Raw genomic sequence first — 17,895 nt, 5'->3', positions numbered from 1 at the left:
GGAGAGGGTGTCTTTGTTTTTATTGTATTGTGGGGGTTTTTATGTAGAAAGCATTAGCTCTATATACCACCCTAACACAGAACTGGGGGATAGAGTTACAATAGATGCATAATACATATTAGTTGCCTTGTTCCTAGAAACTGGATTTAGGCCTATGGGTTTTAGACATGCTACTTTACCATTAAAGCAGCAGACCATGTTTCATGCTAAATGTAGGATGAATGCTGAAGTCTGAGAACTGATATGGCAAAGCACAGTAGTTTCATAATGTGAGCTCCTATTGTTAATTGTCTTCATCCTAGTTTGCTTATAGTTTATGAAGAGGAGATAAATCAGTAAAAATAGTGTAATGTGCTTACTGGGAAATAATACTTTTGTTTTAGCAAAAGCTTAACTAGTCATCTTCTCGCTGTTTTGTCTGCAGCATTCAGGAGGAAGACTTCACACCATTTCCTAGGGTGGTACATCTGTTCAAGATGTTTGCTTTTTTAAACAGAGCTCTATAATTAGATATTAAAATGTGTGGGCATGCAAAGGACTAAACAGAGCCCATTTTTCACTGTCAAGTTCCCAAGCAGCTCCTCTTGGCAGTCATCTGTTCCCGTAAATACTTGTCTGTCCAAGCTGGGTATGGTCTAGGGGCATGAAGTAGCAATTGCTTTTGAGCAGCATTTAATAGATTGGTGCCTTTCAGTATAGTGCTGAGGAATAATTTATTTTTTCCTACTTTTAATGCTTTATTCCTTATGAAGGAATACAAGCAGCCCAAAAACGTTCTCCTCCAGATTGTTTCTTTGAGGGATATGTAGCCACCAGCTGTTGTGAACCCAGGCTATGATGGTGCATCTCCCTTTCTTACCAAAAGCAGTTGTTTGGTGGTGCTTTTGTAGCAGTGCTTTATCTGTTTGTAAGGGTTAATAGCACAGTTTGCACTACGTCCAAAGTTAAATCTTGTAAGTAGCTCAGGGTACACAAAGGTTTGAATGGCATTTTAGTGTTTTGTGGTGATTCGTGTGCAAGTAATACCCCACAGCAGCCTTCAGGGAAGAAAGAAATTGAGACTTGCGGTGTCCTAGTTTTTCTTTAGTGGAATTCTAGAGAATGTTCTGCACTCAAATTTGCCATTAGAATCCAACGTACTTCAAATAGAAATGAGCTGGCATGTTCTCTGGAAACAGAATCTGTCATTAGAGAGTGACCAAAGTGCAGTTTTACTTTTATTGTGAAATGTACTTCTTTAAATGAAGCAGAAATTCTATGCTTTTCTCTATCAGCAGGAGGCTGAATCTCTACTTTTCCTTTGCCGTATGTAGTATAGCATGTGGAAGGAATTTTTATAGTGGATTTTGCAGCACAACCTCTTTGTTGAAATTGTCTTGAGTTACTCCTGTTATTTTCATTCAAATCGATATTCTTTTCACCTTTTGAAATTTTAATAGAATTCATAACATGTTGCCTGATCAAGCAAATTTTAAACTTGGATAAAATGTCTTTCCTCTAATAAAGGAAAATTCCTTCTCAAAGTTTTTTACTAATAGAAGAATCATAAAACCACTGCACTGTGTGATTTATGGGAGTTTTAATTAGCTTGACATAAAAGCTACTTTGTAAGTTTACTTAGTTATTGAGGCTTAAACAATAAAACAGTTTACAGTGCTGTTAGATTGCTACAGCTGCCTTAGTCTCAAATACAGCTCTGAATTAGTACTGTGTCTTTCAAAGTTCGAGAAATACTTGAAATCACAAGATAACTAAATGCCCTGTGTTTTGTCAGACCGGCCCATAATATCACTGTCACAACAGCATCACAATGAATCTGCCTGAAACAGGTGGAGCTGTGAGATTGCAGTGATAGAACAAGTTCTAAAAAGGCCCCAAAAGCTCTGATTCTAGGATGGATTTTGGTAAGATTAAAAAAAGGCAACAGGTAGTAAAGCTATGCAAGTGTACTAATAGAAACATGAACTATTCCTGACAGAAAATGGACAAATACTATTTCAGATGAACCTGTGATTGTTATTGATCTGTGTAGCATTTGCAAATGTTTTCTTCTCATTCTTCTTTGGTCCAGAGGTGGGAGTTGGGTTTGTGTACTTCCTTTTCTCTTATCTTGTCATGTCTGAGGTTCTTCACCATCTGGCTTAGAGTGAAAGCCCTGTAAATAAACTTAAGTTAGAATATAACCCTAAAATAGAAGCATGCCTCTCACCTTAAAGCTATGGGGTTTTAACTCCTTTTTTATGTAAAACACTACTTTGGTTTTCCTTTACTTGTAGAAATGCAGATTCTAATTCCATTTTTTCTCACTGAATTGTATCAGTATTACTTCATAATATAATTTCCCTATAAATTATTTTTGAGAAGAAAAATATTTATATGTATACTTTATTGTGTAATTCTCTGTTCAAAGGAAATCTTTAATAATACAGTAAGACTTCCATTCTCCATATTCTATTTGATGGTGTCTATACACAAATGAGTATTAATAGTTCTGTGGAAAGGAGCCCATTTTATGTGTTTGACTTTGGCATAACTTGATTATCAGATGACAAGATTTTTACTTTTCTTGCTAAATTTGCTCTGACAATAATCCCGGAGTGTTTTGGTACTGTGTTCTCTTTTTTTCCTTGTGACTATAACTATCGGATGCCAGGTATGCGTCTATTGTTTTAACGACGCTTAATGCTAGAACAGAATTTGAAAATACTTTGAACAGGGTATTGCTAGGGTTTCACTGAGATATTAGGCTTAGAAAAAGTTGATACAATTACACTTTCAATGTTTCAACTGCAGTATTCTCTTCCTGCTTAGATAAGCGAACAGTATGCAATAGGGCTGTATCAACTGGCACTGCTTGCTTCTTAAAGTTGAATATATTTTTTAAAAACCCCAACCAAACAAAAAAAAAATTAAAAAATAAGTAAAAACACCCTGAAACCCAGCAAACTATAAACTCTGTAGATACAAATAAAAGGCTTTGTTCTTAATGGCCAGAAAAGGCTTCAGTCAGGTTTTCAGTGGTCAAATTATCTGATATGAGGAGAAGGAAAAACTGTATAACTTGCAGAATCATTGATGGAGTATTTAGTTGTTGTGGACCCTCCTTTTAAAGAATAAATGTATTCAATTTTCCTTTTTGCCTTTAGGGACATCATCCTACTCTCATCAAGGTTTTGGCTGTGAATCAAAGCTGTATAGCCTTGACCATGGCCACGAGAAACCTCAAGACAAGAAAAAGAAAACCTCTGGCCTTGCCACCCTCAAAAAGAAATTCATTAAGCGTCGGAAATCGAGCCGATCTGCTGACCATGCCAAGCAGATGCGTGAGCTCCTCTCAGGCTGGGATGTCAGAGATGTTAATGCATTAGTAGAAGAATACGAAGGAACGTCAGCCTTAAAGGAACTTTATCTACAAGCTAATTTGGCAAGACCAGAAGCCAGGACGCTACAAAAAGATATGGCTGAACTTTATCAATACAAATATTGTACTGATGTAGACTTAATATTTCAAGAAACTTGTTTTCCTGTGCATCGTGCGATATTGGCAGCAAGATGTCCATTTTTTAAGACGCTGCTTTCTTCCTCACCAGAGTATGGGGCAGAAATAATAATGGATATTAACACAGCTGGCATAGATATGCCTATGTTTTCTGCTTTGTTACACTACCTTTATACGGGCGAGTTTGGTATGGAGGATTCGAGATTCCAAAATGTCGATATTCTTGTGCAGCTTAGTGAAGAATTTGGAACACCAAATTCCTTAGATGTTGACATGCGCGCCCTGTTTGATTATATGTGCTACTACGATGTGGTTCTTAGCTTTTCATCCAACTCTGACTTAGTTGAAACTTTTGGTGGAAGTCAGAACTGCCTAGATGAGGAGCTCAGAGCGCACAAAGCGATCATTTCGTCACGATCTCCCTTTTTCCGCCACTTGCTGCAGAGGAGGATACGAACTGGTGAAGAGATCACAGACCGAACTCTACGGACTCCAACTAGAATTATATTGGATGAATCTATCATACCAAAAAAATATGCTAAGGTCATTTTGAACTGTATGTATACAGATGTGGTGGACCTCTCCGTTTTGCACTCCAGCCCTTCGGTGGGCAGTTTAAGTGAAGTTCAGGCTCTTGTAGCAGGAAAACTAAACATGACTAGGGCTGAAGAAGCTATGGAGCTTTATCACATAGCACTGTTCTTGGAGTTTAACATGCTTGCACAAGGTATGTAATACTATCCTCGCTGTGGAATATATGACTTTATTAGAACAAGTTTTAGCAATTTTGCAATATAGTGATGTCAGCTGTCAGTGGCTGACAGTTCCTTTAGAAATGGAATTTGTTTTCCATCTGTAAGTTGTCAATAGTGCATCTATTTTCTAGGGACAGAAGAAATGCCATGCAAGAGATTTAGTTGTATGGTGCATCATTGTTGAAGCATGTTAATTTTATCAGCTATGTATAATTGGTCTTGATATTTCTAATGCTTATCTTAGAAAGCTTATCTGCTTTCTGGAATCCATTTTTTGGGTGTAAACTACAGAGAGATCCTTGTTGAGAGGAGAAAATACTTAGACTTGTTAGGACGTGTCTGTATATATTAACAAGGCCATAAACTTGAATGACTATTTCTGTAGTTTATGTCAAAGACACAGCCCTGCAATCTTGCTGTTGGAAGGAAAACTTAAACAGCTCAATTGCATTAGTCTGAGGTCTTAATGTCTGCCCCTCTATGAACAGAACTGAAGGAAGTCAGTCAGTATTTTCAGATGTAAAGTTTAGAAAGTCTTACTACTTCCATTATTCTTGAAGATCATCCAAATCTTGATTACATGCAACCTCCTGACCTGAATTACTGCAATCTCAGGTGAGGTGTCCAAGCACCAGTGAACTAATGGTACTTCTGGTGGTGGCAGGAGCTTTGCCCATAGTTTTGTCTGTTGGTGTTTGAGCTATTTAATGGCCATAGGATGTATAATGAAATATGGAAATTGCTTCAGGCCTTGCTGATGGGGAATAAGAGTTTTACTTTTGAGCTGGGAATGGGAAAATGGAACTCACTGGTATATCAGCAACATAATTCGTTTAAACTAGTATAATTTTTTTAGCAAAAGTAACTTTTGACAATCCATAACTTCTAGCTGTCAAATTAAATTTGACACCAGTGAAAACTTACATTCTAAGTTATAAAGTAGTTCTAAGTAAAATAGGAAACTTGATAAAGAGTGGACAGGAAAGGGTAATATAAGCACTGCAGGAAGAGGTAATATTTTTAATGGGTTCTGCTAATAGTTATGTGAAACTGAGAGTGATAAGGATATGAGAAACTGACAGATCTATTGTAGCTCATGTGGTGTTAGCCATGAGGAAACTAATTTTCAGATTGTGCTGAAAGCTGAAATAATTGTACTTCAATAAAACTCGCACAGATCAAAGGGGATGTGTTTTCTGAGGCAACTTGCTACAGGATGCAATTTGGGCTGTTCAGAATAATCCAATAGGGCAGCCCAGACTAGAAGGGGCCTCAGAAGATCATAGGATCCAACCTATCCAAGTGAGGAAGGGAGCCTAGGTGAGCTTGTCCAGCATTCTGTCCAATCACTTGTTGAAAACCACTGGTGATGGGGACTGTACAGTGTCCCTGGGGAGATTGTCCTGGTGATTGTTCTCATTGCAAAAACCTCCTGTGCTGGGATGTTTCCCAGTGCAATTTACACCTGTTGCCCCTTGTTCTCTTCATGTGGCTTCTTGTGAAAAGAGCACTTATGTCCTCTTTAGAGCTGCCTTTGGTAGCTCAGGGTCTGGGAATAGTGTGACAAAGTCCCCTGAGCCTTCTGTTCTTGAGGGAGAACTAACTTCCTTCAGTCTTTCCTCATAGGCTAAGTTCTCCAGTACTTTGAGCAACATCATGGTACTCTTTCACTCTTTCTATCTACATCTTTCTTATTTTTGTTGTTTCCTTCTCAGTACATCTAGAAACTTTATGTTTCAGAAGGGGCAAGAAGTTCTACTGTGGTTGAACTATGGTATTAAATTAGTTTCTATATGATATGCACAAGCTAATAGTACTTGAGAACAACTCTGTAGATCAACTGAAAGCCAGAAGGGAAAATGGGTTGAAATTAAAGAGGTGATGGTGCGTGCACATATATACAAGTGCTAAAAGGGTTTAACACGCTCAGGGAATACTAATGAGAGAATTAAATAGTGAGTGAAACCCTCAGTGAGACACTGAATAAGTATGCACTGTTTCATAAATGAGCAAGGTGCAGTTCTTTTCCTCAGATTGGAAACCTAAACTGGCAGTGTCAGTTGTAGCAAAGCAGAAAAGCAATGACAGAGAACTTCCAAGGGAAACTTAGATGGGAAAATTACTTTTATTTTCTGTGTTAGTAAATACTAAAATGAGCTGATATTTTATTTGCTGCTGAGTGTATTTCTTCTTGCTTTAAGTTGAGTTTGCTTGGATCAGTATGTCCTAAACGGGCACTCTTTACAGTAAAGCACTACAGAATGGTGCTGCTCTGGAATGTATATTCCATGAGTCAGTGGTAACAAGATCTCTGCTTTTTCCTGGAAGTGTTCCCCCAGTACTACCTCTAGGAGAGTAAAAAGAAAGGCAGCAGCAGGAGCTGCACTGGGCGTGCATCTCAGCGGCACACTTGAGCAACTGGAGCCAATGAGTGCAGCAGTGCAGGCTCATTCTTGGTGGCCCTCTGGATGAACTGGAGCTGTAGTGTTTTGGAGGTGGTCAAACAGAGGAGGTAGAGGGATGCAGTGGCATTCAAGAGGTTTTCTTTTTTCCGTACTAAATCCCTTTCTGACCACAAAAGTAGTGAGATTGAGGGGTGGGGCTGTTGTTATACATAGGGGAGAAATGCAGTAAAATCAGCAAGTGTTGAAATCTATTAAATTATCGAATACTAGAAAATGTAGGTTTGGCACTCCTTCAGATATTGAAATTCTAGATGTTAACTTCACCTAATTAGGATTTTACAAATTGGTGCTGTGTTCCCTAGCTACAGGAGAAAGTAGTAAGCACTCTGTAAATCTATATATGCCGGTGGAGTCAGAATCTAATAATTTCTTACTTAATTTGCAGAGTTCATGTTTAGGTCATCGGTACAGTGCAGACATGGAAGAACTGTTCTGGTATAATCTTGTAATCAAAATTAAAAGGAAGTTTATTTGGTCAGGGAAAACTGTATGCCTCCACATGACTGAGATCACTTAAGGATGTGCTTTAGTCGTGACCACAGTTCTTGTTTCTGACTTAATTGTAGCATCTTGTCCTCACTTATTACGACACTTAACATGAGGTGGATGAGAGATCCTAATTTCAGTAGTATCCATCCTATTCCCTGATTTCACAGCTAACAGACTGCTATGCTGGAAGCTGTCACTCAAACATCTGACTCCTAGCTGTTCTGCAGTGATGGGGAAGAGACAGCACTGTGTAGGTTTTGGAGGCCACTGAGCAGGCAGTTCTCCTGAAGTCTCTGAGCTTGCACTTCTGGCAGTTTTTGCACTCTGTGGTGCAGCAGGTGTCCAGTTCTGCCCAAGTACTGACTGATCCCATCAGCTGGCATTCACAGTAGCTGGTGTCTTGAGTTTCTTCTCTAGATTTCCACACCCTCAGCTAAAGTTTTTTGTTTCAGTTCACTCCTGCTAGCCAATTGCAAACTTGCGAAAGCTTGTCTCCCTGGTTTCGTGGAAAATATTTTGGGCTTATTATGCTAAGTCTGGATACTCTTTCCAATTCATTTTTCTCACTTGCACTCAGTTTTGCCTGGGTGTTAGTAACTGAGTGTCAAGTGAAGTTGATGTATTTTAAAGCTTCTGATCAGCTGTTTTTATTTTCAACAGATTTTAGTTTGATTTGTCTTCAGGGACCTATCGAAGTATCCAGATGTTGTAATTTTTCTTCAGTTTCAGCAAATGATTCAGCTTTAACTATTTCCATGGAAATTTTCCCATTCCTAACACAGTGATACTGCTTTTTCTGACTGTTGTGATTTAATAGATAGTTTCCCTATAATGAAGACAGTGATAGTATGAGTGTGTTAATGAATCTTTACCATCCAAGTAAAGCATGACTGCCTTTATCTAGAATTTCCTCTGCCTTCATCTTAATTTGTTTTAGCCGAGGATTGTCACTTATCTTTCAAGAGAAACTTTCAAGAGAAACTGAAATGGATCTTTGAATTAATTTGAGTAAATGAACTAATCAGCAAGCATATCTGGTCAATAGAGCTGACCATACTGAAACCCATTTGTGCCTAATAGGACTGACAGTGCTTTTAAGGGTGCTCTGGTAGTTGTTACTGTCAAAAGTGAAGCTCTTCAGGGCTTTCACAGAGGCTGTGAGGATTAGAGCCCTCTCCAGGAGGCTGGAGCACATCCCTTAGTGGAACCTGCCTGCCTGTTTCTGCCCTGTGCAGCTTTTGTGTCTTCATGCTACCTCACTGCTCTCTGTCAACTGTACTGGTGCAATTATTTTAACACATTGACTCACAAAGATTGGGTTTAATATCACTTATGCTTTGCTCTTCTGTAGCACAGTTACTAAAACCAGATCAGTTCCCTGATCCTGTTTATCACACATTGTTAAAACGCTCCCCATTTCCAGTCTTACTGTACTGCCCTGCTGTTGCAGGCAAGTTTGACTTCAAGCATATTATTTTTATTAGATAGCTATATTACATATGTGAGTCCTCTATTGCATCTTGGCCCTGTTGCCCTCTGCCATGAATAGTCCCACTGAGGTGATGGTACAGAATGTTTTGCTGTGATAGGCTTTTGGATCCTGGGACCCTATGAAATAATTTGCCTGAGAACCTTTTCTGTCACCTGATTCAAAGAGGTTTCCTAAAGTAAGACTGACAAAAAATAACTCAATTTCTGACTTTTTGCTTTCCTTTGCTTTTATTTTGGGTGTTGAGTTTACTCTTGACAAGTATAAGAACTTAGAAACTTTATTGTAAAGCCATATTCAGTAGCACAGCTTTGATCTAGAAGCAGATATTGCCTGACATCAAAAGTACTCTTGATCTTAGGAGGGCTGAAATACTGAAATGCCAGGGATCCCATGGGAGCAGTATTAAATACACATTCGAAAAAATTCAAAAACTATGGTTCCTGTGATTGCCAGCATGGTCTCTCCTAATGTGATAAACTTAAAAAAAATTGAATAGCTTCTAGATTTCAGTTCATAGTTAAGATGAATTCTTACTACTTTTTTTCCATTGGTTCCACTGGTGTGCACAAGTTCAGGGGGAAAGCCTTCACCACAGAATGAATTAAATCAAGCTAACAGTTTTGTAGTAAAAGCTTTGCTTAATGCCACTTTTGCTAATTGTTGAAGGCAGTTAACTTGTCTTAAGTAGGTTAGTCAACTGTCCTGATCCCAGGCCACTAGCTAGAATGCTAAACATGGGCTCAAGCTATTTCTGTTTGGAGGGACTGTGGGTCTGCGTTTGAGAAAGAACTGCAGAAGCAGACAGGACTTGATGGTAGGCAGGGTCCATTGGCATCCAGCAAAAGAAGTGCATGGAATAGTATAATTTGTGCAAAATGTGATAGTTATCTTTCCTTTTTGTGAATTCCAGGTTGACTCTCTGAAGGATAGTTATGGTCACAGAAGCTTGTGGGATATTGCAGAGGGATCTTGGGAAGACTATTGCTGCCTGAATATTAAAAAATAGTATTCACAAGAAAAAAACGCTCTATTCCACTGTGAAAAGCAATGTTGTGGCTGTTAGATGACTACTTTTTTTGCCAAGTGGCTGATTGTTAAAGCAGAAAAAACTTCTGCCAAAGAAGAAAGGAAGTTGGATTCCTTCCATAGCTAGAATTGGGTTGCCCCAATTTATTTAGAGGCTCAAAAAACACTTTAATTGTTACCTTATGCTTACTTCAGAAGAAATACTTTCAATAATCCCATTCTTCTGACCCATTGCTAAAATTACTTAGGAAAAAGACTGTTTCATTTGCTAGTCATCCTTAATGAGCTTTTCACCTGATGTCATGTCATGTTATTGTTAGTTGTGCAGTAATTGAACTTGACAGAAGAATTGAGACTGAACTGATGCACTGTTTTTATAAATCGGTGTTGCTCAGATCTTTGGAACTGCATTCCTGGTGTCTTTTCAGGGAGCAGGCATCTTTACTTCAAAAATAAATATCAGATGAAATACTAGGAATGGCAGTAATTTTGAGATAAGTCTCTGCTCTTGTAGTTTGGGTTTCCTGGTGACTGATTTCAGTGTGTGGGTTTACTTTACTGCCTTTGAAATGGAGCAGTCCTTACGTGTGGTGTTTAGTGTTCAGGGGAATGCAGTTTCTTCAGTTTCTGCTGAAGTCAGCTTGCATGCAAGCAGAATAATTGCATGCAAAAGATTGTATTAGGATTAGCAGAGGAAGGCTGAGTGCAGAAGACCCTAAATAATGATTTCAAACCATTTTGTTTCTTATTCATGGGAGTCAAACATCTCAAGCAAATTGCAACTAGTCACTGCTTTCATTCATGTGCCAGGTTTACTGCTAACCTAACATTTTCCTTTCTTGAGCCCCAAAAGGAAAGCTGAGAGAGACTTGCATGACAAAGTTAAATGCAGTGTCAGCCCTTTGCTGTTTGGGTAAAAATGAATCCTGAAGTGGAAAGCTTCAGACTTCATTTACTCATGTTTCTGACATATGCTGAAGTATTTTGAGCTTTTTTTTGATGATAAGTTGGGGTTTGGATGGTTTAGTTGTTTCTTGTTTGTTTGTTTAAGGCTGTTTCTGAGATTCTTGACCAGAACTTTTAAAGACTTAAGACTTCATCCTTTAGGAATCTGGGGAATTCCCCCATCTAGAGGGGGCAGTTTCACTAACCTGTACCTCAGCCCAGGGAGTGTATTTCAGAACAGTTCTCTGCTCTGCTCTTACCTGTAGTGGTGATGAGTGGAGGGATGTTCCAGTGCCTCCAACACATCATTTTTAACCTCCTGAAGATAGGTGTCTCCACTACTGCAACAGTGCCACAGTTTCAGTAATGGTGAAGGACAAAGCAGTTGTGTTGAAACATGACTCACCACTCACCCTTGGCCAGAAGCAAATGGAGATTCTGTCTGGGGGTGCAAAGTGTAATGCTGCATGTGCTGCATTGGTCAGAAGTGAGTGCTTTGGGTAGCCCTTCTGTCGATGGCTGCTCAGGTGAATCAGACATGAAAAAAAATCATCCAGCTGCTTGTTGAGGAAAGTTTTGTTTAAATATAAACTTCTGTAAAATACATTACTGTTGGGGGACAGACATTACCTTCATAAATTGCTTTAGAAATGTAATAAAGATTGAGTCCAAAACTGTGTATATGTTCAGGCATATTCCTGAAAAGCTTAGAAAATGTTATTGGTAGAATATTGTTCTTACAATTACCACATTGTGGTTGGTATAATATTGGGTACAAATATGTATCTCTAATAACACAGGTAAATTTATAACCAGTCTCATGTTTAAACTGTTGCTTTCTACTACCTTCTTAACCTTCCTGTTTAAATTCCCGTTTTAGTGACTTTACTACTAAGTAGTAGCTCCTTTGACAGATTTCATCCTACTTGAAGAAGCTTGTTCACTTGTTACTACCCACTTCTTAAAAACATGTCTTTCACATTATTAGTTATGATGGAAGTGGAATGAACACTGTATATTCTGTATGCTGTCCTATGTAGAAAAGAAAGATTTTTCTTTTGTTTCTGTTAATTGTTGCTAGTGCATTTTATCTGTATGCAGCCAGTGAAAAAGTAGGTAGCATCAGGAGACCTGTCTTTGTCTTGACTAGGGTTGAGATTAGTGTGTTAAAAACTTATTTACTCGGCTTAGTTCAAGAGCTCAGTAATGCAATACACATCCCTAAACAGCATTTAGTTTTTAGATATCTTTGAAACTGAGAAAAATGATGGTGTATAAGAAGTAAAATTGCAGTGTAGACATGTAGCTCTGAACTGTCTGGGGACCTCTTATAGGCATAAGCACAGCTGTAATTTTGTGGCTGTAGTGGGTTGAGACTGGAATGTATAATTCTGAGAATTTTTTTCTTTAAATTGCTATCTTTGTGCTAAACCAGAAGTACAAATGACATCAACAAAGTGCTATTGGAGACTTCAAGTTGTGGTACCATCTATGTTAACTCTGTAGTCCCAAGTATCCATATTTTCAGCCCTCCCACAGTATGTCTTCCCTCATTTCATCAAAATCCAGCTCCATTTCCCTTCAGGAGTTTTAACTGTACTCTTTCTCCTTCAGAAGACGTGTATCCCGTGAAAGAGTAGATCCTAATAAACAGTGGGTAGGAAGAAACTAGAGCAGACTCTCCATAAATATGCCTCCCTTCTCCCTGTCAGAAAATGTGCTCCCAGTCCTGGCACCCTCTGTGCCTTGCTGGGTACTCCAGGCCATTGTGGTGGCCTGGAGCAGCCATCCACTGCTTCCTGCCTTCTCTGTGAATCAGAAAATGATGCTTTGCTGCCCTCATCCTGTACTGAGTGGCTGAGTACCAACACTGTTAGAGCTTGTGCTTCTTCTCCTCTGCTTGGTCTGTCGCAGGAGGGTCCACGAGCAAAGGGATACAGGCAGAATTCCCACCTTTGTTACAGTTCATGGGTTTCTGTGAATCTGCTGCCAACAGTAGTGACTCCAATTCTTAATGTTAAAATGTGTTAAACACTCAGATAACCAAAGGGAGTTCTGATTGGGTTGAGCTGGCTTTCCAGTTGTTTATCCAGACATGCCAGTAGCCATGATGCTTCATGTGCCTTTAAAAAGTAAATAACTGTACAGTTGGAACCAAAAACCACTGTTATTGTACTCTTAGACAAAATATAAACTTGTTTCCAACCTTGATCTGCAGGGCACCTGTCTTTACTCTCACTGGGTATGTATAACCCTTTCTGTTACAGATTTAGCCACATGTATTATTCCTTCAGGGTCAAAGTGCCTCTGTAACAACACTGTTGATTGTTGCCCTTGTTTCCTAGGCTGTGAAGATATTATTGCTGAGAGCATCTCCCTGGACACCTTAATTGCCATTCTCAAGTGGAGCTCCCAGCCCTACGGTTCCAAGTGGGTGCATCGCCAAGCACTGCATTTCCTCTGTGAGGAGTTTACCCAGGTCATGACTTCAGAGGTCTTCTACGAGCTCAGCAAGGACCACCTGCTCACAGCTATCCAGTCTGACTATTTACAGGTAACCTGCAAAGCAGAACACAGCTAGCCAGAGGCAGGATGCATTATACCATTACTAGGAAGTGCTTGGGAGTAGTTGATTTTAAATTGTAGGCCGAGGAGGGCTGGTATACACTAAGCACTCCTTCTATAATGTGTAAAAAATGAAAGGGAAGTAATGATTAAGAATATTGTTTTGTTCTTGGCTTGTAACACAACCCAAATGTGGTATATGCTGTTGCTTAGAAGTCCAATAATAGTTTATAAATGGATGCAAATTATTTTAAACAAAGCATTTCTGAACCTAACATTTGCCTTGCCTATTTAAGAGATTTATAAAATTACATGGTGGGAGTAATTTTGCTGTTACAGCACACATGCTAATTTGGGGCAGTGGGAGCTAATAAACTAGAAATGGTTCTGAAAACTCAATTTATTTTCATGAAGAGAGAAAAATACCTTCTCTGACAAGTATTGCAGAAATTTTTAATTTTTTTAATGTAACTTGCCTTTGGTGATTGTGTGGTTTTAGGGAGAGAGAACCATACTGGCCAGCAGAAAGATTCTGGATTTTTGCTGGCGTTGCTCTTCAGGGGAGAACTGAATAATGATGACCACCCTTTAATAGCTTAAGGATTACTAGAAATTTTTTTAACTGCATTCATCTCAGTCTTACTTTTTTTGTAAAGGATAAAGTGTTAGAGATTATTTAAAGTTTTTTTTTTTAAACTTTTGTTTACTTGAAACATTGCAGAAATTAGTTAACGGTACTGTTGATCTTCCAAGAGATCTTATATTGCTGAATTTGTAATGTAAAACAAAAGCTTGAAGCACCCAGAGGTAGAATTGCCCCTTTTAATTAAATTTAGTAACTCAAACTTTATACCTATAAGTTTCCATACTAAATAAAACTTTTCCTTTTATACAAAACTTCTTCCTCTTCCTAGGGATTCAATAAGTAATATGAATGTAGAAATTATGGTGGTGATATGCCTGTAGTACAACTTAAAATACTAGGAGAAAGTGGTGAGCAGATCATAAAATGCAAATACTTCATGCTTAGGTACAACTGTGTTTCTTTAGAGCTGTAAAAGACCTGTGAGTTTTTTTCTTTTGTTTGTGTGCGTGTGACATTAAGCATCTACAGATTACTGACTTCCTCTTTCTACAGGCAAGTGAACAGGATATTCTTAAATATCTGATTAAATGGGGAGAACACCAGTTGATGAAGAGGATAGCAGATCGAGGTGAGGATCCTTTAAACCATGCAGTACTAAACCAAATAAACCAGAATTTGTGGCAGTTCTGTTTTGTGAGTCGTCTGTAACTTAGGGTAATTCAATCAACTTGGACCATAGTATAGTCAAAACAAAGCAAATGCTCTTGCTTTCTTTAAAGGTTTTGTTATCCAAAATGAGAACACAGCATTCTGAGGGAGATGGGATTGTTTAGCCTGAAGCAGAAAAGGCTTAGAGGGGATCTTAGCAGAGTCTATAAATATCTAATGGCAGGAAGCAAAGAAAATAGAGCAGCAGCACTTTTTTCTTGGCACCCAGGACAAGATGAGAGGCAACAAGGCATTCACTGAAGTACAAGAAGTTGTGAAGATGGTCAGATACTGGCACATTTTGCCCAAATTAGCTGTGGGATCTCCATCCTTGGAGGTATTCACATCCCAGCTGGATGCAGTGACGGGCAGTGTGCTGTACCTTACCTGGGGAGGTGCAGGAAGACGGCATTGATTGTGACTGAACCAAACTTTTAGAGGTCCTTTCAGCCTCTATGACTGTCTGATTTTGAAGTCTGTTTGGTTTCCTGTTGTCTCAGAATTATTTTTCTTGTAACTAGTTCATCAAATAAAAACTCCCTGCAGTATCTTGTTATGCAGACTTCTCGCAGTAAGAGTTTACTGTGTCAGCCTTTCACTTCACTAGGCACAGAGAGTGTGTCTCTCTGACAGGAATCTGTGGTAGTGAGAAACAAGCCAACAAGTGGCACCAGTGTTTTCCCCACACTAGATGTAAATGTATTTTTATGAGCCTAGATGCACATTATTGCTACAATGGTTGCTTCAAGGGCAGTCTTACACGTATTGGATGTGGGAAGTAGGTTAAACGTGTATGTCTCAAATAACAAATGCAAGGATCTTGTAGTTCATGTGCACTATGAAGTGTCAATCACGTAGTGCCAGAAGAGGAACAGAAAGGGAAGAACCTGCCTGAATAAAAACAGAGCAGTACTGGGGTAACTGCTGTCTTGGGAAGACTGGCCATGCTTTTGAAATCCACTGTTACTGCTTGCAGTACAACTGCTTTGTCATGGACATGTTTTATGAAATATGACAAAAAGTTAAAGGATGTGCTTCTAGTGTCCCAAATAAGTATTAACCTATTTCCAAAACAGGATTTTCCAAGTGTTTGTCCTAGGGCACACTGGAACACAATGGAGCCGGTTAAACAGTAACAGACCTGGGCTGGGGCAGAAGCTGCTCCTTTGGGATCACTGCACAGCTTCTTGCTCTGGCATTCATTAAGTAAACAGCTCACTTCTCTTATCTGGGATCATCAGATAGCACAATAAACAAAAGCAGAAATAGCAACGCCAAATTCTGTCAGATTAGGGCCAGATTTAGTCTAGTAATTTCATCTGAATTCCTCAGTGGCACTCCTTATATTGCAGCTCTGAGTGTATGATGGTGTCACTAAAATGCCACAAAGCATTAGAGAACATAATGAGCTGTGGCCAAAACCTGAGCTGCATGTACTAAGGGAGGGTGGGTATGTTTGACAGGTTTCCTCAAAGAGGGGAGCGAGTCAGTCAGATTCAGGTTGGGCACAATACCTAAAATACACATGTGGGCTGCACAGTCATCTTGCTGTCTCCAGGAAGATGGCACTGCTGGTACAGATAGATGTCCTGTGACCATGAGAGCAGTTTGAGTGGGCTTGACACCAACTTACTGAGGTGGGTTACACAAGGAAGCTAGAGTAATGTATCCCTGAGGACTCTTCAGACCTTAATTGGTAGAAAATGTCTTGGAGAACTGCCGGGCAAAGGCAGAGGAGCTACAGGGTAGAGTCCTTGGGGGAACTGCTAGCAGGGAGGTACAACTGTTTCATACCATAGCTCTTAATAGAGCTTTCCAAATGTTTATTGCAAATGCTGTGTTTGTATTTTCTGCCTGGCTTACACTTTGAAACTGGCAGCTGTGCCAGTGACCTGTGCTGGTATAAACTGAACCTATCTCTATGGATGCTTCATATAAGATTTTAAGGCATGAAGTAGAATCATAGAATCATTTAGGTTGGAAAAGACCTGCAGGATCATGGAGTCCAACCTTTCACTAATCCACCACCCTGTCAGCTAGACCATAGCACCACATGCCACATTCAGTTAGTTTGGTGGAACAGTGCTGATGAGCACTGCTGATATAAAATAAGAATTTTCCTTCCTTTTTTGTAACTTCCTGTAAGCCCTGTACCTTGTGCTCTCCTCTTTAAACTTTCTGATGAAAACTTAGCATGTCTTGTTCCTTCCCACAGAGCCTAATTTACTCAGTGGTACTGCTCACAGTGTGAATAAAAGAGGTGTGAAGAGGAGAGATCTTGACATTGAAGAGCTGAGGGAGATCCTGTCTCCACTTTTACCTTTTGTCCGCATTGAGCACATCTTACCCATGAATAGTGAAGTACTGAGTGATGCAGTAAGTCAGTAGTCTCATACAAATACCATCTCTGGGTTCTTTGTACTTCACATGTTACAGTGTTCAGGTGTGAGGGGGTTTTTGCTTTGGTGGGTGTTGCTTTTGTTTGTTTATTTTAAGAATTAACTTCTAAAATGCTGTCATTGAGTGTAATAGATGTACAACACTCTTTTTCTGGTCAGGTTTTGTGTTCTTTAAATCTATCAAAAGGCTAAAGAAAAATCAGTAGTGTAAGGATTCAGTGTAAAGAATGCGTTTAATGCAAGATTTTATCATGTTAGTATTTAAAAAACCATTAAACTCTTTCTTGATTCTTAAAGATGAAGAGAGGCCTGATTAGTACTCCTCCTTCAGACATGCTACCAACGTCAGAGGGTGGAAAGTCAAATGCCTGGCTGCGGCAAAAAAATGCTGGAATATATGTGCGGCCAAGACTGTTCTCGCCATATGTGGAGGAGGCTAAGGTAATATCAGCAACACTTGACTGTTCTCAGATTGGAGTCATCGGGGGTTCTGTAAACAGGGAAAGATTTTGGGATGTTTTGTGTCTCTTTACGTGTACTGGCCTAAAATACTAACATTTTCAATTTAACAAGACTTACAAGATTGATCATCAGGCTCAAGTCTCTAGAACTGGTCAGAAAAAATTTCAACAAAATTTTTTTTTGTCGAAATTGAAATGTTTGCGAGACAGATGTTGATGAAATTCCAGCGGAAACAAAGCAGCGTTCTGAGGGAAACCTGCCTGGTTTCCAGCCAGTTTGCCGGCCCAGCTCCTCGGCAGCCCTCCTGGCAGGCGGATGGCAAGGTGAGAGCCTGAGAGTCCCAGTCTGCAGCTAGTCAGCAACCTTGGTGCCAGCTCTTTCAGGCTCCCCAGCTCCCACCAGAGCTGGGTGGGGAACTGCTATTCCACTGTGCAGAGGACTGATATTTCATCTTCTTGTTTGAATCAGAACATACCCAAAATCTTGTGATCTTCCACAAAATGG

General features: G+C 39.4%; 1 protein-coding gene across 3 annotated transcripts in view; it reads left to right on the top strand.

The window, feature by feature from the left end:
• Positions 1 to 17,895, top strand: part of BTBD7 (BTB domain containing 7) — a 50,762-nt gene that overhangs the window by 20,015 nt on the left and 12,852 nt on the right. For 2 of the 3 annotated variants that reach the window (XR_010080581.1, XM_063399253.1), the window contains exons 3-8: positions 3,147 to 4,226; positions 13,017 to 13,225; positions 14,375 to 14,450; positions 16,746 to 16,906; positions 17,227 to 17,370; positions 17,601 to 17,714. Coding sequence is in view for 2 of the 3 variants with exons in the window: in XM_063399253.1 (XP_063255323.1) it covers positions 3,147 to 4,226; positions 13,017 to 13,225; positions 14,375 to 14,450; positions 16,746 to 16,906; positions 17,227 to 17,370; positions 17,601 to 17,714 (1,784 nt within the window). In the remaining variant the exon portion in view is untranslated. The remainder of the gene's footprint in view (positions 1 to 3,146; positions 4,227 to 13,016; positions 13,226 to 14,374; positions 14,451 to 16,745; positions 16,907 to 17,226; positions 17,371 to 17,600; positions 17,715 to 17,895) is intronic. The other variant, XM_063399254.1, reaches the window with a different exon arrangement.

Source organism: Prinia subflava, chromosome 5 (genome assembly GCF_021018805.1).
Source record: "Prinia subflava isolate CZ2003 ecotype Zambia chromosome 5, Cam_Psub_1.2, whole genome shotgun sequence".
Taxonomy (NCBI): Eukaryota; Metazoa; Chordata; class Aves; order Passeriformes; family Cisticolidae; genus Prinia; species Prinia subflava.
The sequence above is the reverse complement of the archived record's forward strand: the minus strand, read 5'-3'. Positions and strand labels throughout refer to the sequence as shown.